The sequence below is a fragment of the Triturus cristatus genome, chromosome 2_2 (genome assembly GCF_964204655.1).
Source record: "Triturus cristatus chromosome 2_2, aTriCri1.1, whole genome shotgun sequence".
Lineage (NCBI taxonomy): Eukaryota > Metazoa > Chordata > Amphibia > Caudata > Salamandridae > Triturus > Triturus cristatus.
The window spans coordinates 409,141,709-409,164,951 of NC_140582.1; the positions used below are offsets into that span (position 1 = coordinate 409,141,709).

The window sequence follows — 23,243 nt, forward strand, 5'->3', positions numbered from 1 at the left end:
ACATTCATACTTGGAGACACTGACTTGTAGGGTCCTTGTATTTGTGTAATATTTTTTGCAACTGAGTGTTTAAATCTTCTTCAAAAGGTGAGCACTGGGCTGGACATTTATATTGTTTCTGTTGGTTGATTGTTGAGTGCTGATTTCAAGTACCCTCATACTACCTCCCTGATAAGTCTGTGACTTCTCTTCTTCACTACCCTGAGAGGCAAGTATGGTAATGGTTGCCCTTGCGCTATTTTCTGTGCCATAGTAGGATGCGCCCAGTGACATAAATGCAAACCCCTTCAACCCATGCAGTTGGAGCTGTACCTTTGGCTGCCTCGTGGCACCCTTCTCCCCAGATGGGGCTGGACATCCATCATTCCCAAAGATGTTGAGGGTACATATATTGTTGTTTCATTTTGAATCCTTCTTTCCATCAGTGACTCAACATTATGCTAAGGCATTCTCTGTTTTGCAGGTTGCGAGTGGCTGCACAAGACGCAGAGCAACTAAGAAGTGAAAGAACAAGTCTTGAAAAACATATTGGTGAGCTGCAGGCCAAATGTGGCGAGCTAGAAGAAGGAAAATACGAGTCAGTGGAGCGAGTACGAGACAGCATGCAGCTTTTGGAGGAAGCAAACCTACAAAAGGATGAGGTAGAATTGCTTATACTGTTTTTGTATTAATTATGTTAACAATTACATGCTGAAAAAACCCTACAGTCATCAATTATAAGCAATTAAGGGACCTATTTGGAGTGTTGTGGACAAAGTACTCCGTCGCAAATGTAATGTCACACCCTTTGTCCGTTTGCCCTATGTAGAGTCGGGCGGACCGTCAGCTTTCCATCAGTGGTGCCCCCGTTTGCTCAGTCAACAGAAAGCTTACTCCGACAGCCTGATGGGAGTGTTGGCCATCGCAGTAAAGGCACCACAATGCCGCTCTATTTAGGGTTAACAGTATGAGGTATTTTTTTTGGTCCTCACCGCCAGGTTTTCCAGAATGGAAAAATTTAAATAATGACCCATTAAAATAATGACCCCCCCACTCAAAAAAAGGACTCCTGGAGTGTGGGGGGTCAGTAAAAAACAAACTCCAAGTTTGGGAGTTTATTTTTATAAAACAAAAAGTTTGAAAGATGGCAGCCAAAACAGACTGGGTCATCCACCAAACTTTTGGTACCTTCAGAGGGACCGCCATCATGGCACTTCCTCTGAAACTACAGAGATCATACCTGGGCTGGCAGTGATATCTAAGTTTGATGGGTAGTAGTCCATCAAAGTGGTGGACAGAGCATTCTCTGCCACACCGACAGATGGAGAACCGCTTGCCAAACCCTAAATCAGTCCCTAAGTACGTGGGACATTTTGCTGGACATTTATTTACTGTCTTCTGATGAAAAAACTTTCCTCACAGGTTATTTGTCCTTGGTGTAGTACAGCCGCTTTTCTCACAGCTCCTGGAAGTTCCGCTAAATGCCCTTTAGTGTAACTTTTGATGCTCTGCTGTTGATCCTCCATTCTCATTTCCACTCCAAAGCTACACCCTTACTGAAATATAATGCATAATTGTGTTATAGTTCTAATGATCATTAAAGCCCAAATTTCTTATTGACTTGTTTTGTTTTATTCTTTGAAAATGAGCACACCACTCTGCTTTTCAAGTTTAAGTATTGCAACAATTGGGAGAACCTAATGTAAGAATTAGAGTGCTAAGTCCTCTGTTGTAACCTCAAAGGGCAGAGTAATAATGGTTAGAACAAAAAAGTCAGGTGTTCCAGAGAGACTAGTAGAGTCTTTGCCATGCCTCTAGTGAAAAGTTAGTGTGTTCCCTCTGCAAATCACTGCCATTTAGGGCATCTACTGATAGGCACTGTAAACACAATAAGAAATGTCCTGGAATTTAAGGGTTTGGCACAAAGGTCCTCTAGAAGGATTGTAGCAAGATGTGCTTCCCTGCCTTTGCATTTTTCTGGATAGCCCTGTTCTCTGTACAAATTTGAATAAGCTGTGCTGTCCTGCCTTTATATTGTCCTAAATAGCACTATGTGCTTTTCCCCAGTGAACTCAACAATTATGCATGATGACTGCAGGTGCTCCTTTTGCTGTATGGTTTGCTCAACATTCAAACTAGACCCAAAGTTGTGTGACTGGAACCTTTACGACCCAGACTATGCAAGGACTAGTGGCAAGCAGGCTTTTTTTCTATACGCAAGAGAGAGTACCTCTCCCCGGTAATTGGTTGTCTTAGTTCCCGTAATTGTAGTTTGTGGCATTCACCATATGTGGCACATGTATGAAGAATTTCTTTTGTCCTTGTGTGTGAGGCCTTGGCATTTGTATGCAAATGGTTTGGAGAGCATAGGGGTCCATTGAGCTGGGCTGGTCATTTCCACCTCAGATATTCAAGCCTGCATAATGCCCTTTTCCCCTAAAATTGGTGTACTTATTGGGCAGGAATCTAGACCATTCTGATTTGTTTCAGTACTGGTTTACCCTGCCGCAGGCAAATCTACTCATCCCTCATTTCCTGTGTTACAGCCATCACCTCTGACAATAAAACATCTAGACATGCAAGGTCTGATCACTGAAACAGCTCAAAAGGAACTCTGTTTGGAAACTTGGGAAGAATCATTTGGCAGTAGAAACAATTTCCCAGATTAGGGTTGCATTGGGGCTTGGGTAGTGTCTTCCAGAGTCCTTGACTGGATATGAACTTCAGTAGACTGGACTGTGTCCCCTACCACTTTTCGGACACTGGCTCACCAAGGATGCACCCAATACTTGCTTGTGAGTGGGTTACCTAGCTGGGATGATGGGTTTTTTAGAGTGGCATTTTTGGATTTTTAAATGTCACCCTTTTAATCCAGGGTATTTGACTTTTTTTAGGGATGATCAATATTTTAGAAGCATACTTGGGTACCATAGAGGAACGTTATAAAGTAAAGCCGGCATACCATTATGGCATCATGCATTGCTTCAGTCATGCCCCATATTTTCTAAAAGACCGAAAGGCTTTTGACAAGTGCTGAGTCAGTCCAAAGACCTCTGTCCCACCTAATGGATAACATTGGCCATGTGGCTCCATGCTACCCAAAATTCTAAGGCTTGTTACAAAGGAGCTATAAAGACAATTGGACCTAAAAAGACAGTTGAGGTTGTTTAGTTGTCTGAGAAAATTCTATTACATTGTTTTCGATCTGTATCATATTTTCAAATGTATTACATTTTATTAAAGTACTTTTCCAGCTATTACATTTTTTTTCTTCTAATTGAGTGCAACTTGTATGTTCTGTGCTATGGGTTCAAGCTTAGCTTTATTGATGTGGCCCAACAAAGCTGAAACAGCTTTTGGGTTGCTTTTGTTACTGGCTGCTTGCTAGTTTAGTCTGCGCTAGTCCTGTTGGAGTTGGGTCAAGTCTGATTTGTGTATAGTTGGTATGGTTGGTCCCTGACTAGAGTCACATAGAAGGAAAATATGGACTTGAATGTAAATCCAAATTACCAGAGGCAGAGAATAGTTCAAGTTTACCACCCATCTCTTTTTTGCCCGATTGAGACTGCTGTTACGTCATGACATCTGCCTCTCTCCTTTTGTCTTTAATTTGTGTTGGTCCATGTGAGGCATTTTCTTCTAGTCCTGGGGTAATTAATGGTTACTGGGAAATGTCTTGTGTGGGTACTGTCATTTATCATTAATGTCTAGTTGTCACAATACTATTGCGTATCAGTTGAGTAACTAATTTACTGTTTTCAGGCACTTGACTCTCTAGGTTTCAAGCGTGAACATCAAGGCTTTACCTTAGCCTCACATCCCCATGCGCACACTTCATTTGAAGCCCGACTTAACGAGATTGCACTCTCCCTACTACAACTTAAGGCAGATGTTTGTAGCCTATCACACATTTCTGAGGATCTGTTAGTTAACTCCCGACTAAGCGGCTCCTTTTTGACCAATCTCCATCTACGCTCGCTCCCAGACTGTGGCTGTTACTGGCGCCCTTCCCCCCACTATTCTAGGGGAACTGCATCCCACTCCACACACTCACCCCCTAGTTGGCCCTCCACTCCGCACCCTAATGACCCCTCTCAAACCTCCAGGTGTAGAGCCTACCTGTCTGATAGTGATATTAATTCTCTACTACTTTCATACAAGCTGGCACTTCCCTCCCCCCTTCAAACTTGCATGCAATTGAATCAATCCCTACGGATCCCTTCAGGGTACCTAGGCCAAACTTAAGAACTTTAAACAAGAACATCCTCATGACAGCAACCCCTACTCTATCGCCACCAAAAGACACCCCCATCAGTCTCAAATACGCGCTCCTAAACCGCAGATCGGCTGTTAAACACGCTGCGGATATTGCCGATCTCATTCTGGTCCAGGATCTTGACCTTGTAATGCTGACGGAAACCTGGCTAAATGACTCAGCCGCTCCCATCCTTGACCTTCTAATGCCTCCCAACTTTGATATCATTAGGATGGACAGAACCAGTGGCCACGGGGGAGGCATCACATGCTTACATCGTAGTAATCTACTAGTGAAAGTCATTCATGCCGACCTCCTGCCCTCTTGTGAATACCTATGCATTGAAGTGACTGAGGGCAACAATCACTCTTGCAAACTGCACGCGTTCTACCACCCACCTCGCGACAACCTTCCCTTCACAGAACAGATCATGGACGTTATTTCGGCCAATGTGGATTTTCCTGGCACTCAGATCTTTCTGGGTGATTTCAAACTCCACTGGAATGATGTAAACGACGTGCTGGTCAATAGCCTTAAATCCTTCCTACTTCACCTTAACCTTATCCAAATATGTGACAGCCCAACACATATCAAAGGAGCCACTTTAGATCTTGTCATTGGTAAGCCCAAATCCTTCTACCTGGAGGCGACCCTCCCTTGTGACTGGACTGACCACTATTGCATCACCTTCCTCGTCCTTGAATTGGTAAGAGCAAGCTGATCCCAACCTAAGAACCCAAAACAGTTAAAAAGATGTTTACGGAACATCAGCTCGCAAGACCTGACGGAGATCTGTGAAAACATCTTGCCACTCCCCTTTGAACTTACTTGTATGATGTCCATGACCTGACGGCCCTCTATAACTATGCAATGCTTAATGTACTTGACTCAGTGACACCACTTCAGCTTAAGAGTGTCTGCTAAGGTCTCCAAACCATGGTTCAATGATAGTCTTAATGCCGAAAAACGGAATTTAAGCCTTGCAGAAAGTAAGTGGCGATCATATCCCTCCCTTGAACATCTTTGTCACCTGAGATCCTTGCGAAGCATATACAACAAACGCATCAGATGCTCGAAGGCTACCTTCTTCAGAACTCAACTAGATCAAGCAAAAAACTGTCCGAAAAAACTGTTAGAAATTATCAAGTCCCAATCTAATAATCATCGTAACCTCTCGGTCCCGGGTCAACGGACACTGCAGAACTGTGAAGAATTAGCTGTTTTCTTCACAGAGAAGACTATTAAGATCGAGTCTGAACTACGCTCGGCCCATAATCACATCTCGAGTGGGCCGCTGATCACCCTTTGCCCCTCGGAGTCGAATATCACTGAACCCTCACATCACTGCCGCCTCAAAAACAATGCATCCTGGAGTTTGTTCCAAACCGTGGATGAATACACTATGCGCAAAATGCTGTTGACCTTGAAACCTTCCAATCACTACAACGACCCCCTGCCATCGAACCTGTTCCTGGAAGTGAGATCCGCCTTACTAACACTCTGGACGACAATCGCCAATTCTTCTCTTATGCAAGGGGCTATTCCGGATTGCTTTAAAGCAGGTCAGGTTACCCGATCCTAAAGAAACCAAATGCGGATCCCATGGACCTTCTTAACTTTCGCCCAATCACTAACATCCCCACCTTGGCAAAACTCTTGGAGAAATGTGTGCTTGCCCAACTTTGGCATCACATTGACCATTTCCAACTCCTGGATCAATGCTAATCCGGTTTCCGCCCAGGTCATAGTACAGAGTCGGCGCTAACGCACATCGTGGATGATGTGCTCAGAATGCTGGATCACAATGAGTCGTGCTTACTGATCCTTCTGGACCTTTCGTCAGCATTTGATACTGTCAAACATGATCACCTAATTGACCTCCTAGAGCACAGGATGGGGCTGCCTGGGCCGGTATTAAGCTGATTCTCTTCCTTCCTTCAGAACAGATCCCAAAGCTTCAAGGTGAACCAATCCTTGTCCCACCCTGCACCAGTCACCTTGGGGGTGCCACAAGGGTCAGCATTGTCCCCCACGCTCTTTAACCTGTTTATGGAACCTCTGACAGAAATCCTAAAATCATCCAGCATTCGCTATCATATGTATGCGGACGATATCCAACTATACCTGAAGATCGCCTCCCCTGAAGACATCCAGTCCCTCAATTCAGTCCTGCTGGAAACACAAAACTGGCTGACATGCAATCACCTGAAGCTAAATGCTCTTAAAACGGAATTCCTACTGATCACAACCAATCCCTCGTCATGGAGCAATAGTTGAATCAGCTGACTTCCCTTAACTGCAGATCACACCTTGTAGACTCGGCATCATCTCTGGGCATCATTCTAGACAAAAGCTTGAAAATGCAGAAGCACATCAGTTCCCTCACTAAAGGAGCAAACTTCCAACTCAGCTTATTTAGGAAGCTCAAACCCTTCCTCCCTGCTCATGACCTAAAGGTTGCAGTTCAAGCATTAGTGATCTCAAAGCTGGACTATGGTAGTGCAACACTTTGTGGCCTGCCCAGAGTGAGGACGGCTCCTCTTAGGGCTACCCTCAACTCTGCTGCGAGGCTCTTAACTGGCACAAAAAAATACCACCATATCACCCCGGACTTGCGGGGACTGAATTGGCTGCCATATGAAGCTCGTATACAGCAAAATATTGCATGCATGGCTCACAAAGCCATCCACTTCAAGACGCCGTTGTACCTGGCACAGAAACTGGAACTCTCCTGTGGTTCTAGAGCCTCCAGAAGCACCAGCTCCCTTTTGCTTAAACCTAAAAAAATTCACACAAAAAAAAGACCTATAACCGAGCCTTCTTAGGGATGGCTCAGAGGATCTGGAACTCGCTTCCCCCTGAAGTCAGGGTGAACCTGTCTACTGTCTTCTTCAAAAAAGAAGTCAAGCTTGAGACTGTGGACTAAACCTAGCCGGTAACAGACTATTGTGAATGCATACTGACCTGCACTGTGACCGTGTGTCGCCGAGGTGGCAGCAACTCTATGGCTTTGATGATACTGTCTTTTGTGACCTTGTTTTTCTTGCAAAATAAAATGAGTTTTCAAAAAAAAAAAAAAAAAAAAAAAGAAGTCAAGGGCTACTGATAAAGAAATTCCTGCCTTAGCCTGGCACCTTCCTCTGATTCTGGGTCCATACCCGTTGACTCTTGCCCAGCCACCTTGTTCATGAGTCGGTCGGACAATTGTAGACTGTGATCTTTTTGCTCCCTCTGTTGTTTATGATGTGTTTTGCTGTGCCTTCATGAGAATGCTGGACAATTTTGACTTTGAATTTGTCGTTTTGGTTATTCTGTTTTGTATGCTTATTACCTTGTGATGCATAATCTGTAAAGCGCTCTGATACCCTTGTGGTCATGTTTGCGCTATATAAAACTTTCAAAATAAATAAATAGGAGGTGATTAGTGTTAGATGCAGTATAAAACTCTAGACAACACTCAATAACTTTGAAAGCAAAGGTATCATTTTTGTTTTACCTTTTTGAACAAGTCGACAAATAACTTATGCGACATATGAGGACATTGACAACAAATACTACATTGTATATAACTGGTCTGAAAGCAATTCCACATCCGTGCACTGAGCCCAGTACTTCTTTCTCAGCAGTAGCACTGCTTCAACTACAGTCTTGTGTATTTAGTGATCAGTCTTCTTGTTGGTATTAAACAGGCAACAATACTGCCACTTTTTGTATTTGAGCGAATATAAAATTCCATTTTCTAGGGCTTCACAAAAATGATAACGGTTAAATCATCTGCTGAGAAGGCGATTCATGTGACATCATGGAGGTTGAGCATCCAGTGTGCTTGAAAATTCTTGAATCCTTGTCCACTAAATGTTCTGTGAATTTGCCATCACCCTTTGTATTTTTCCTCTGACTCTCCTCTGCTTAACCCACTCCAACATATAACTTATCTAGCTACTAGGTTTAGGTGTTTGTGCTCTAATATAGCCCCAGTCTCCCTACCGAGCCTCAAATGTACACTTTATTTTCCCCTGCTTCTTTTCACAGACTGTTCATAAAATACACTGCCTCTCTCCTTCAGTGTCCGCTTGGGCAGTCCTCCTGTAATCGGTTTTAGTCCGTTCAGCATCTCTAACCAAAAGGCCTGTATGTGAAAGCATTTCTACAACATTTGCATTTGCCTCGCTGCACCATAGACAATCTGATGAGCACTCTGAATAAATCCTTCTCTTCAGCAGTGTTAAATAGGTTAAAATGTAGGTAATTAAACTGCACTGATTTAAACCTGACATTATTTTAAACCTTTTTCATTTGCATGCACACTTTATCGCATTCCTTATCCGGTTTGGCTTTGAGCAATTGGATATCCATTTTTTTCGTGGTCACCTTTGGGTTACTGCTACTATCTAGTTTTAGGGCCTGATAGAAATTAGCCATCAGTCTCAATGCTTGTACCAAGCAAAGCATTGTTAGCATTGCTAATGTAACCTATAGAACCTCTGGAAATGTTTTTCATACTTCCTTGGTATTCTAAACAACATAGGTGTACTGAAGAAATTAACTTGTGCCTATTATATACACCCCATGCTGCAGCCAAAGTAACACATTTGCCTGAAGGCTAAAGTTCTCCAAGGGTTTAACAACCTCTTTCCTTCTGGCTCACTGGGTATGCCTTATGCAATCTCAGTGAGCTGTTGTGTAGTCGACAATTGCATATCTATCTCAAACTAGAGAGCAATATTTTAGAACTTTTATATTGCTGCTTTCTTTCCCACTGTGACACATGTTCTTCCTACAAGCCTAATAACATACGGACAGCCAACCTGAGTATTCCTACACTGCATAGGAATATCCTGAACTGAGACTGGTCCCTTTCAACAGAGGATTCTCCCAGCTATTCTCCACATTTACCCATCTAATTTGAACGCCCTGCAGTATAGCTTAATGGGAGGCAGTCCCAACCCCCATGTACCCTGGGTACCTAAAAGTGTCAGGTGTATCCTTTTTTTGACTACCTGACCAGAACATAGAAATCAGGAGTTGCTTCAATTTCTTGAAGAACCGCTGCAAAAGCAGGGACATGGTGCCATGCAATGTATATATTCCGTGCACTAGAAATATTGTTTAGCAGGAGAAACCCTACCCTACTGACAGAGCATATTTATTCCACCATTCAGCCAATCACTTCAAACCACCTCAGACCCTTTCCATGTGAAGGAATTACGGAATTTTTCCATAGTGTGACACCATAATGCTCAACCATTTCGCTTCCCATACCAGGTCCACCTCTGGGTTTTTAGTTGTATTCAGTCCTTTCAGCCCCCTAACAAGAATAGTTAAAATGTTATTCAGTTAATGTATAGTCTCTACAACCCCAAAATTGAGTCAGCTCTCTTAAAGGTATCAACACAGATTCGTTGGGTTTCCTCAAGTAAATATGGGTATTGCCCAAGTACATTGACACTGGTTGTTTAGTATCTTCCTCTTTTACACCTCAATTTTCAGAGGACCGCTTGAAACGTACACTCCAGTGGTTCTACAGTTCAAGCAAATAAGAAGTGTGAAAATGTGTGCAGCATGAACAATGTGATTTATTTTAGAAATAGTGGACCAAATCCTATACGCTCAAGACCCATCCAGTAACTACCAGTGACTAAGATAAAAACAAGCATTCCGCTCATTTTTTTATTTTAGTGCGACAGGTATGCCCAGACATGCGTCCCCTGGATACTGCGCCACAGGACTCAAGCTATACCTCACTAAAGAGGCCTAATTAGGCAGAAGCCAGTCTTGGTTGCTTGTGTTCTCTTTCAGTGGGGCCCTGGCGTGGCACTTCGGGCCGGGCTGTTTATATTTGTATTTTTGGTTTATGGAGGACACAATTGACCGGAGGCATCCTGGCACTAAGTACTGAAAGATACTAATGAAGGAACAGGCTTACATACCGAGTAACCATGTTTTACGGTTTTTCCAGAATTTCAAGATGTCTGTTTCACTTCTTAGATATAGAGGAATACAGTTTCACTTGACCGCTTACTGGTATGAAAAACTTCTACCTCCTTGTCTGATCATGTTAATCTTCTGATTCAGAAATAGATTGGCTGAAGAGTAGTGTAATGTTCTTCCGATAGGGTACCAGGCGATCAGTTGTTTAATGAATTCTAGTCCCCGACCATGATGTGCTTTGAATTTGATACATAGTCTTTTAAAGATGAAACACTTATCTGACTTAGGCCAGTGTAATATCTAAAGATGAACAGAAATTTGAACCCAATAAGGAAGACCCAGCGAGATTCTTGCAGCACAGTGTTGCACAACCTAAAGTCTTTCAAGTGTACTGGATGGTAGTATATTTTTAGCAACAGCCACAATACCTGTCAGGGTGAACCAGAAAAAGTCACTAAGCTAACCTGTGCTTAACCTTCTGGCAGCTTGGCACAAAAGTAGTCAGGCTTAACTTAGAAATATTAGGTAGTAGTGGTTTTGTAATCGCACCTCGTGTACAGACAAATATTTACTATGGGTAGAAGTAAATTCAGTGAAAATCAATATGTTGATGTGCTGCTGTAATGGTTAAATACACCCTACTACCAAAGTTAAATTACAGATTGGATTAAGACCAGTATGTTTGATTCATATCTGCGCAATCTTGGACTTTGCTGCTCCTAAAGAGTGACTGCCCACGTATCCATTCCCAAGCTTTGAAAAAGTCATGTTTTGAGAAAACACGTGTTGGCTGTTCACCTCTGAAGAAAGAATTAGTGAAATATCTGCTCTTGAAGAATACATGATAGTCTACATTCTGTAATAAAAAGAATTGTCTTTTTAAAAGAAGTCCTGACTGTTTGGACATTGTACTAATTTTCCATTTCTAATAACAACATGCCTGTGAAGCAATACGCCATTAAATATACACCTGAAGAAAGAATACTTTTTCATCATTTCTCAAACAACGATTACCTTTAATGTTGTAGCTACTTATATGCGTGTGCACAGGACTTGTTATTTGTATACGAACCTGTGTCCATAATTGAGGGCCTAGGGGTTTTCCCTCACCTGTTGCACCACATCAATAACCCTCCTTTAGTTACATTCACAACACTAGGAAAGCGCCATATCGTATCCTGTGACAAGTGATACCCCCCTTTCGTCTCCTAATTTTCCAATTCTGTTTATAGTGCTTTGGTTTTTTTGTATATATGAGGTTTACCTTAGAGGCAATGTGTAAAGTATTCATGCATCTGTATTTTTAAAGTTTAAAGGGGAAAATAGCGCCTCAAAGACCAAAGCGTCATTTGCAGACATCTAGGCGCATGAAACCGGGGCAACCTCGAATGTTATGGCCAACCCTGATAGAAAGCAGTTCGGATGCATGTAGAAGATTGTGCCCAGTCTCCGCTTACCTTTAGATTTAGAAGAATTTTTCAAGAAAAATTTCTGAAAAGGTAAATTTCAGCAGGGCAAGGCAGCCAGCTGTGTCTGGGGAGAAGGTGTTAAAGGGTGGGAGCTGCTGGACGGAGTAACGGTAAAGATTTCTACGTTTAGACTTAGTCTCTGTTACAGAAGTCGAATATCTCCAGTGGACAAAGCTGCAGGCTGTAGCAGATGAGGGCTCCACGAGGCCAATACCCCTTTTGCGAGGAGCCTCTGAACAAGATTATCTGCTGTGGAGAATAACGTAGCAGGATTTGCCTCAAAGTCAGGCTGACCAGCTATGCACCTTGGGGGGGATCTGTGAGCAGGTAGGTCCTGGTCTCCTCTCGGTTCTCAGTGTAATTTTTTGTAGAAAATGTTCTAAGTCCCAAGTTTTTTATTTGGGCTATCTGGGCACCTTTAGCACCACTTTCAAGTCTCTAGGTCTGGAGAGGCAGCACTTGGAGGGTCAGGGCTTACTCAGGATGGGTCCAGGTGGGGATTCAAGATGGTTGTAGCCTTTTCTGTCCCTGAGGCCCAGAACCTTGGAGTAACTCTGAAAGTCTTTGATTCAAGCAGGAAAGCAGATCTTAAGTAGCAATGCAATCCTCAGAGGGCACAGGGCAGGCTTTAGACAGCCCTGTGCCCTGTGCCCTGTGTGAGGGTAGTCCTCTTGGTGCAGCAGGTCAGTTCTTTGAAGTACACAACAGGCAACAGATAGCAGGACAGTCCTCTGAGAAGCCTTCCACAGGTCCAGAATTGAACTGAAGCGTGGATCAGAGAGCCCTATTTTTATACCTGGTGACTACTTTGAAATGGAAGAAGGTTTTGGTGTTTCCCCCTTACAGAAGAGTCTGGAATTTCCTGCCTCCTTGCCCTGGTCTCCGTCTGTCTGCAGGCACAATAGGCTATTGTGAGTTTATTTGTGCGTGAGCTGACCGTGTCTTTGAAGTGCAAGTAGAATTGTTCACAACTCCCCTTCCACCCTTCTTGCCTTCGATGGCCTTTCCTTCCAACACCCAGTCTATCTACTGTTTGGCTCTCTGGGAGGAATACACAAAGACCAACTGCCAACTACACCTAGCCATATGATACAGGAAACTGGCTGCAGGGACCAAATGATGAGAACAAGAAAATGTCAACTTTAAAAAAAAGACATTTTCAGAATTGTGACTTAAAATCTGACTTTACATTAAAGAGGATTTTTAAATTGTGTAATTTCATAGACACCAACCATGATATTTCTACCTGCTTCCAAACAAAAGTTATCACTTATTAAATATAATTAGGTAACCCAGTGATATCCTATCTTAGATTTAGGCCTCACAACATTGAAAAATGAATTTGTGAGTTTTTCAGTACAAGGACATGTAAAACTTAAACATGCATGTCCAAATTTTAAAATACAGTGCACCCTGCCCCATGGGCTGTTTAAGGTTTACTTGTGGGAGAGCTTTATGTACTAAAAAAGGAGTTGTAGGCTTGGCAAAAGGCTTAATTTGCCATGTCGAATTGGCAGTTTAAAACTGCATACAGGCTGCAGTGGCAGGCCTGAGACATGTTTTAAAGGGCTACCTAAGTGAGTGGCACAATAAGTGCTACAGGCCCACTAGTAGCATTTAATTTACCAGCTCCTTGTATATAGTATACCACATCACTAGAGACTTATAAGTAAATTTAATAGGCCAATTAGGTGTGAGCCAATTTTGCCATGTTTCAAGGAGTGAGCCCTAGCACTTTAGCGCTGGTTCACAGTGATAAAGTGCACAGAGTCCCAAGGCCAACAAAAACAATCCAGCAAAAATATGGGAGTAGGCAAAACATTTTGGGGAAGACCATCTACAGGCTGACATGTCTAACAGTACCCCAAGCCCCCTTGTATGGCCACACATGGGAGGGATGTTATCAACTTTCTCCTGGGCCCTAAGTGGCGTGTGAGTTTGTCATAAACCCAGAGAATTATTTAAGCTGTATATCTGAGAAGTGGGCAGTCATACATTATATCAATATCGTTCAGCACTTCTTCCCAATATCTAGTGAGTTTGGGACTGTGCCAGAGGAAGTGCAAAAGTGAGCCCGCCCCCTCATACCCACAACAGCTGTCTTGAAATGTAATAATATTCCATACATTTAATGTATTGGGGTGTAATACTGGTATGATGCCACTTTATTAATGTTCCTTTAATTACTGTGTTAGTTGCTGTGATTTTCTCTCTCTGAAGTACTGCATTTTATTTCCGAGTGTCCAGAGTCGTTTACAGTTCCTTTTTCCATCACTTTTGCCATTCCGACTTTACGTGATTCTACCCCTTTAGGCAGTGCTTGTATATTTCTGAAAGGAAGCTATTGTCTCTTGATTTGGTTATGAGCCAATACTTAAACAATTGTAGCGGGTGCTTACCTGCTTGCTTAATAGTACTGTGCAAAACCAATGATGTTCCTAGTAATACCTATATCTTCCCTCCTGTGATAGCCTATAGTATTGTTGTCAGCAGTGGTGTGGTTCATGAAGCAACAAGGTTTCTCACTTTCTTCCCGATGCTACTTACTATATACCACATTTGTGCTGTGGTAGTAATGAGTGACATTTGGGATACCTAGACCTCCCTTCTCTATCAATCTATACATTTGCTTGGCTGCTTTTTATGGCAGTATTCTAGCCCATATAAAGTCACTGAATAGCTGTAGTATGAGGCGTTGCAAGCCCATAGGGAAAGGGAGCGACATTGTCTGTACTAGAAAAAAAAAATTGATAATGCAGTCATCTTAGCCTCCGCTGTATGACACAGCCAAGAAAGGTCAGCTCTGTGTAAGTCTTTAAAGTTCCATTTTATTTGCAGTTTGAGATCGGCGTAATTTCCCTTAGACTGCTTAGTTGCGGCTTGTGGTATCTTCAGCCCAGATATGTTAGGCTTTTATTTGTCTATTTGAGTGGGAGCTCTGATTGTATTCATGCTCTCTTTGCCAAGGGAAGAGACAGTCCCAGCAGCTGAGCTTTATGAACATTAATTTTAAACCCAAAGGTCTCTCCAAAGCATCTCAGCTTGCTCACCACTTCTGGCAGGGACTTTTTTTAGGTTGGAGAGGCTCAAAACTTCATTGTCCACATACATGCATTGTTTGTGCTCAGTTTGTCCAATAGTAACTCTGCTAATAGTGATGTTCTACCTCATGACAATGGCTAGCGCCTCCATATATAATGTGCACAGGCCTGGGAACAGAGGGCAACTATGCCTGGTTCCTCACGTTATCCGTATGCATGGTGCCAGTGAACCACTGATCCTGACTTTAGCCTGGGGATTGCAGTAACTGCTTAGGACCCATGTGATAAAACACGGGTCTGCTCCTATGCAGATTACTGCTAGTTTGAGGAAAGGCCAGTGTACCGAGTCAAATGCTTTCTAAGAGCCAACCGCTACCAGGAAAACTCCATTGCCGGCCCACCCCACCTTGTAAATAATGTGCAAAATCCTTTAAGTATTACCTGAGCAATTGCGTTCTTGACAAAACGTCTTATAAAATAGTGCTGGTAAGCCATCAGCCACGGGATTTCTGTTTTTTGAGTCTTGATATACTTATAATGACCTCCTCTACTGTTATAGGCTTCCCCATGGCTCTTGACTGGGATTAAGTAACTGGCAGTGTAATACTTTCTAACAAATCCTACATGTCCCTTTCGGGGTGGATTCTTTTTTATATGATGTAGACTAAAAGACATGAAAGAACTGTCTCATCCCAGAAGCTGTATTATATATTCTTGTCTCTGTGCAGATGAAGTTAAGGTGACTCTTGGCCACATGAGCCCGTAGCTTACACGCTAAAAGCCTCCTGGCTTTGTTGACTTCTTTATAGTATCTCTTTTTTACTCTGGGCAGAGCGTATTCTATTCTGTTAGTGTCTAAAGCCTGGAATTGAGCTCATACTGCCTGTAATGTTCAACATTTATTTTGCGGCCTGCCCCCGATGCTCTCGTTCCAACTCTATCACTTGGTCTTGCATTGTCTGGCATTTCTCCACTGTGTCTTTATTTTTGTTGCTTTTATAGAGATGAGTGTTAACCAAATTGTCACTTTGAGTGCATCCCAGAGGGTATGTAAGTTTGTCATCTTTCTTGTTATCTTGGAGGTACAATGTGAAAGTGGTCTGAATATCCTTTCTTTTCCTTTCGCTCAAAGGGAGGTTTTTCCTCTGTCTCCAATAGTTCAGCTGCGTGGGCATTTTCAGTGTGTGTATAGTGACCCAGATTGGAGCATGATCAAAAAGTAAGCACACCTACCTTTATTATGGTTATCTGCCCATTACTTAGGGAATAATGTAGACTAGCATATGTTTCATGAGCGGCTAAATAAAGCATGTTAACCCCTATCAGTAGGATGTAGTGTGCGTCTTACATCCGTTAGACCCACTCTGTGTAACCATGATGTCCATACCTGACCCATCTGGTGTGCAGATCTGTCTTTCTCATTATTTTATTCAACAGGTTGAGATCCCCAACAATTATTACCTCTTTATAACGGGGGGGGAGGTGAAAGATGTGAGTGATGGCTGTTTTTTTAAACTAATTTTTCTTGACTAGCTTGAGGCATGGATCAATGCTACTGTGAATGTACGCTGCTCCCCATCCTGTAATCTTTAGTTCCAGTATCCTACCTTTGATGTCCATTATAATGCTGCTTACACCCAACTCCACCCTACGAGGAAAAGGTTGCCAACAAAATCGTTAATCTGGCTTTTTTCTTGGGTTCTGAAAAAAAATATTGCTGGGATAACTATTTTGAGCACATTCTTTGCTACTCTTTTTTTAAGTTAGTAGGTGTCCTGTAGTACGCATATCTGGCAGCCAGAGTCCTTAAGGACAGTAGAGCCCCCTTTTAGCTGGTGCATTCAATCCCCTAACATTTAAGCTTAGGATCTTGTTGTCATCCATGAGATCCTAGACTCCTGGTATATCTGGGGCAGTGCTTTGTGTAAGTCCCACCTCCCGCACTAGCTTGACCTCCAACCTCAACCCTGCTATGTGATCTCCAGACCATGATTCTGGATACAAAGAGTGACTCTCCCCTTTCACCTCCCAGGTCCCACATATCAAACCCCCAAAACAAACTGTTCATCAGAAACTGTTTGAGTCCAACCCCTGGCAAACACACACAAGGGCCAAAAGGACAGTTATATATCTACCCTTGCCCTATAAGTGTTCCTACTCCTTCTCCCAATACCTCCCTATATCCTTCCTCCCCCCATCCCTTCCAACCTAGGCGTGTCTTTCATTACCATCTTCATCTTGTTCTGACCCCTGTTCACGCATTGCTACAATCGTAGAAATGGGCTGTCACAGGTTTGCTTGTTCATGCGGTGATCACTAGTCCCTTTTCATTGGCCGAGTACTGCTTTCCTCTCTGCTGCCACAATGTTTGCTGAGGTTTTTGAATGTTTACTTGTGGATTGCACTCTTCTCCATCTACTGGGCCTTAATAGCTGACAGCTGTGTCTCTGCTGCAGGTATTGTCGGGTACTGGGGTTCCTCCATCCTGAGTATCTAGGAAATCTCCCTGAGTGGTTTAAGCTGGTAAAAAATTCCATCCCAGGTAAATATAATCCGGAAAGGGTCAACCCATCTGTAACTAACACCTTTGCTTTTTAGGAACTCTGTAACTTAGCGTAATTTGCAATGCTTTTGCAATGTTATGAGCGCTAAGTCCTGATAGAATGTCAACTTAGGGCCCTCAGACACAACCTGGCCTATATTTCTAGCAGTTTCCATGATGATTTCTTTCTGGTGGAAGTGGTGAAGGCATGTCAAAATGTCCAGATGAGCTTGACTTTGCTCAGTGAGTACGGTCCAATGTAATGTCCCACTCATTTAGGCTAGGGAGTACCTATTTAAAAAGTCTCATAAAAAAGCCCTCCATGTTTTCCCCTTCTGCCGCCATTGGTGCCCCTTTGGCTCTAATGTTTGTCTTCGCGAGCGGTTCTCAGTGTCCTCGAGATAGGCATGTAGGTCCTCCATATGATCTTTTGATGAAAAAAATCTGGGCTACAGGCTTTCCACCTCCTCTTCTCATGCTTCACTTTCTTCCTCCAGCATTATAACCCTGCCTCCTATTTTGTGTGTGTTCTGTGTGAGACATGTTATGTCCAATCTTACTTAATTGTGGAGAGTTGAGAGGTTTTCTGAGAGGCACTGAAATACTTCGCCCATGATCTAGCGTGTCAGTGGGGGCTATGCCTGCATCGTTGTGAGGCTTGCTTGTGTGTTCCTGCTTGGAGAATTTGGTGTAGAGCATGCTGGTGGGTTATTCTTATGCTTGTGGGATTTGGACTTGCTAGACAGCATTGCAGTCTGTATTCCTTGGCGCATAATGGATCCGATGTGATCAAGTGATCATCTGAAGATGTGTGTGGTTGCCCTGTTCCAGATCCCTGAAAACTGCCTGCCCTGTGCCAGGCCAACTCTCTCCACCTCCCACGAGGATCTGTGCTTGCTCTCCTCTGTCCTGCCTGTGTGGATCTTAGAGGATTTTAGCTTTGCATCCAGTGGGAATTCTGTAGGTGGAGGTAGCACTGGGCCTTGATTACTAAGCCGCCAGGGTGCCACTACTGTTTAGTTTGTGTCTCTTCGATTTGCTTGATTGCCCACCCCCTCTCTTTACACTTACAGGCTGTGTCTGTGAAACATTATCTCCGCATAAGCCTCTGGGTTCTCTGTACACTTGTGCTGGCACTCCAGTTCGTGTTCCCCAGCATTGCTTCTCGCTTGTCTCTTTGCTTGGGTGGCAAGCTCTGCAAGCAGAGTGGAGGAGGGTCTCTAGATCCCCACACCATAGCTCTCCACAACAAGGGAATCTATCTTCAAGTCCAGGTGCGGGCCACCATCTTGCCACCACACCAATCACAAAAATGTGCCAATAATTCACCAGCATGTGGATATCTCACCCTCCTGCTAAAGCACTGGGCTCCCACGTGTTGGGTGTCCTTGCATTGCAGGAAATTGCTGCTCTTCCAGGGGGTCCAATGCCTTTTCTGTGGCAGACCAGGACAGAGGTATGCAGAAAGCGTCCTGCCTTGATGCCCTCTTAGCCCCGGCCACCTACTAGCAGTACATTTTAAAAAGTAATGTTTTGACTGGGGTGTGAATAGATCTCACCATTAACCCCTTCGCCGCGGCGGGAATTCCGCCGCGGCGCGGGGGGGTGCGGGGGGGCAGCGCGGCGGGCCTGTGCTCATGACGGAGCCGCTCCGTCATGAGCCACAGTTGAGCTGTGCTCATGACGGAACGGTTCCGTCATGACTCCGCCCATTTGCGTTGTCGCCCCGCACAGGCGGGGAAACAGCGCCGCGCAGGCGGAGCGGCCGCCGACAGGATTGCCATGACGGAACCGTTCCGTCATGAGCACACGGCAACCGTGGCTCATGACGGAACGGTTCCGTCATGAGCAGGGAAGGGGTTAAACACTGCCTTCTGGGTCTTATACCCCTCCCTGGAGAGGGGCGCAAGATGGACTATAAATCCACACTCTTAGCCCTAGTACTTGCGAGACGCTGGACAGCGATTCATTGGGCTCGGGTGGCACCCACGACAAATGGAAATATAACCAATTGGAATGGGCTTTTGCAGAAGGGGTACTACTCCATAGGGTCTGCACGGAGGAGATTTTGGCCTGTGGGACATGATGATTGAACCCATAGTGGGGAACCACAGTGAGGAGTCGACGGACTCTGACACAATCCACTCCCGATCCTCAGTGGGATCTCAGCACTTCATCGCTTCCTCCAGATTGTGATTAGAGAAGTGTGAATGTTTTTATGCCCCACGATTATGAATGTATAGCCTGCCGTGACAGTAGGATGTGATCGAGGGTCACTTATTGTTATGGGTGGTGTTGGACCCTTGTTGATCTTCAGTGAGTGCCATTCACATCTCCTCTCACGGTTGATTCATATTATGTGATTGCTTATACTGATGTTTGAACCCCTTCTTTTCTCTTCCTGTCTTGCTCCTACACTGACATGATTCCCTTCCTTGGAATTGAAATGTATTGTGTGGTATCTTTGCAAATGAGTGTTGGAGAAATCTGCAGTCGCCATCCTATGCTCTTGTATTGTTATTTATTGTCTGAAAATGTTAATAAAGAAATACCAAAAAAGGTAATGCAATGCAGTAAGAAAGTCTTATACCTATTTTTGGAATTGTAATGATAATGGGGCTCTCTGGATATGTAAGGGAGAATCTTCCTTAGGACTTTTAAAAAATAAAAGCAAGAAAGCCACCACCTAGAGTTTTTGAAGAATGTACAGTTGGGCGTATGTCTACCAATCCAGCCACCAGCTGGCTGTCCACTGGGATGTAGGACAACCTTTGATCACAACCTACGCTTTATTACAGTTCAACTTTAAGCAGTCTTTTGCCATGCAATCTTCCACAGCTTCCTCACCCACTCCATCTAAGCGCAAGATTAATTGTGCGTCATCTGCATAGCAGATGAATGAAAAATTATGCTCCCGGATTAAATTTGCTAAGGAAGGCGCATGCAAATTCAATCCGGTGGGACTTAAAGAACAATCCCTGTGGGACTCTATAGTGTGGAGCTGTAAAGTGACATAATATCTGACTGGCAGCGATCTGAAAGGAATAAATGAGTCATTTTAATGCCTGGCTTCTACCTGCTGCGGCTGGTCTTTACACTAGAATTTGGTGACAGACCATGTCAAAAGCTGCAAAGATGTCAAGTAAAACCAGATCAGCAACTCCACCCTGGTCTAACATCATCCTTTGTTCATTTACAGTAGTGTTTTTCCAGTCCCATGAAGGAACTACTCGAAAAGCTGTCTCTTCAGCTTCCTACGGAATTCAAGAAGTGAGCCTGAGGCTCCAATGTGTAGCAGTAGGTCGTTCCGTGCTTTAGGAACGATGTAGGAGAATGCTTGACTGCTGGATCTGGTTTTCCATATGTGTCGAATGTGTGTAAATAGGAGTCCGAGAAGCAAAGGTGTCTGGAAGGTTTAGGAAAGCAGATGTGAATGTTGAGGTAGCCTGGACAGTGTAATGTGGTGCCTTGAAAGTGTGGTTGAGGAGTTTGAAATATGCTCATTTGTGTATGGGGAGTCAGTGGACCTCCTTCAAGTGTGTTCTGTGATGCGAGTGAGGTGTGGGATGTTGAAAGAGGCCGAGGCCGCCGAGTTGTGAATAGCCTGCTGCCTTATGGTGAGTTTTGTGGTGGCGTACGTGATGGTGTTCCAGGTGCTGGTTTGAAGGCTATTGAAAATCTTCCTCAGCATCTTCAGGGTCTTAAAGAATGAGGCATTGACTGTGTTAACTTGGACAGTCATGTAGAGTTTGCTAATGATCCTGAGGTTCTTGCTGTGGGGGATGGGTGTCGGTCTTCGTTCTGGTGGGCACCAGGTGGAGTCCCATGGTGAATTGTTCTTCCTGAAGATCCTGATTTCGGTTTTGGCAATGTTCAGCTTCAGACAGGTCTTCATCCAGTGGACGATTTCAGTCATTCAGGCATTGAACTTGATCCTGAGAAAGGGTTTCTTATCCGTGAGGGAGACAATGAGTTGCATATCATCAGCGTAGGAGAGGACTTTGATATCGTGAGAGGGGATGATGCTGGCTCGAGGGATCATGCATGCATTGAAGAGGGTCGGGCTCAGGGAGTATCCTTGCAGAACTCTGCAGATGAGGTTGTGGGCATCCGAGGTGTGCGGTGCCAGACTGATTGACTGAGTCCTTCCTTCTCAGGAAGTAGCAGACCCATCGAAGTGCATGCTCGTGGATTCCCATGGTGTGTAGGTTTTGGATAAGAATGGGGTGAGATACCGTGAGTGCTGCAGAGAGGTCCAGGAGGATATGGGCCGCCGTGTCTCCTCTGTCCACAGTCATGCAGATGTCATCCATGGCAGCGATGAGGGCAGTTTCCATGCTGTAGTTGGGTCTGCAACCAGACTGAGTGGTGTCACGAAAATGGTGGTGGTTGAGGTATTCCCCGAGATGTCTGTTGATAGATAGTCTTCCACTTTTTAACTAAACAATAGTAGTAGGATTGGGATGAAATTACCAGGAATTGCTAACCAATCTTTCTTTAACAGATGTCAAACATAGGCCTGTTTCCATTTTGGTGTGCTGAAAGGAAGGTGAAATTATTAAGATTGCTAAATGTTGTATTGAGTGCTAAAGCAATCTTGCGAAAAACAGAAGCTGGATGGGGATATTTGGGCGAACCTCACTTAACTAACTACATTGAGTTCAGTACCTCTGTTAGAGGAAAAAGAGGTAACAAATATGAGGCCAGGTGTACGACCAAGGAATTTGTGACCCACAAATTGCGACGCAACAGCGACTCGCAGTATGCGAGTCGCAAATTGGTAAATACCACAGTGTCTGCGACACTGATTGCGATTCCTTATGGGGTCGCAAATAGCATGCCTCATGCATATTAATGAGGCACTTGCAATATGCAACCCCATTGGGAATGGCTTAAAGAAAAATGGGATGCACTGGGCTCCCAAGTGTTGGGTGTCCTTGCATTGCAGGAAATTGCTGCTCTTCCAGGCGGTCCAATGCCTTTTCTGTGGCAGACCAGGACAGAGGTATGCAGAAAGCGTCCTGCCTTGATGCCCTCTTAGCCCCGGCCACCTACTAGCAGTACATTTTAAAAAGTAATGTTTTGACTGGGGTGTGAATAGATCTCACCATTAAACACTGCCTTCTGGGTCTTATACCCCTCCCTGGAGAGGGGCGCAAGATGGACTATAAATCCACACTCTTAGCCCTAGTACTTGCGAGACGCTGGACAGCGATTCATTGGGCTCGGGTGGCACCCACGACAAATGGAAATATAACCAATTGGAATGGGCCTTTGCAGAAGGGGTACTACTCCATAGGGTCTGCACGGAGGAGATTTTGGCCTGTGGGACATGATGATTGAACCCATAGTGGGCAACCACAGTGAGGAGTCGACGGACTCTGACACAATCCACTCCCGATCCTCAGTGGGATCTCAGCACTTCATCGCTTCCTCCAGATTGTGATTAGAGAAGTGTGAATGTTTTTATGCCCCACGATTATGAATGTATAGCCTGCCGTGACAGTAGGATGTGATCGAGGGTCACTTATTGTTATGGGTGGTGTTGGAACCTTGTTGATCTTCAGTGAGTGCCATTCACATCTCCTCTCACGGTTGATTCATATTATGTGATTGCTTATACTGATGTTTGAACCCCTTCTTTTCTCTTCCTGTCTTGCTCCTACACTGACATGATTCCCTTCCTTGGAATTGAAATGTATTGTGTGGTATCTTTGCAAATGAGTGTTGGAGAAATCTGCAGTCGCCATCCTATGCTCTTGTATTGTTATTTATTGTCTGAAAATGTTAATAAAGAAATACCAAAAAAGGTAATGCAATGCAGTAAGAAAGTCTTATACCTATTTTTGGCATTGTAATGATAATGGGGCTCTCTGGATATGTAAGGGAGAATCTTCCTTAGGACTTTTAAAAAATAAAAGCAAGAAAGCCACCACCTAGAGTTTTTGAAGAATGTACAGTTGGGCGTATGTCTACCAATCCAGCCACCAGCTGGCTGTCCACTGGGATGTAGGACAACCTTTGAT

At 44.0% G+C, this 23,243-nt stretch overlaps 1 protein-coding gene across 2 annotated transcripts in view; it reads left to right on the forward strand.

The window, feature by feature from the left end:
- SCLT1 (sodium channel and clathrin linker 1) overlaps positions 1-23,243 on the forward strand; it is a 589,184-nt gene that overhangs the window by 221,016 nt on the left and 344,925 nt on the right. For both annotated transcript variants that reach the window (XM_085641492.1, XM_085641491.1), the window contains exon 11: positions 464-641. In XM_085641492.1, the coding sequence (XP_085497618.1) occupies positions 464-641 (178 nt within the window). The remainder of the gene's footprint in view (positions 1-463; positions 642-23,243) is intronic.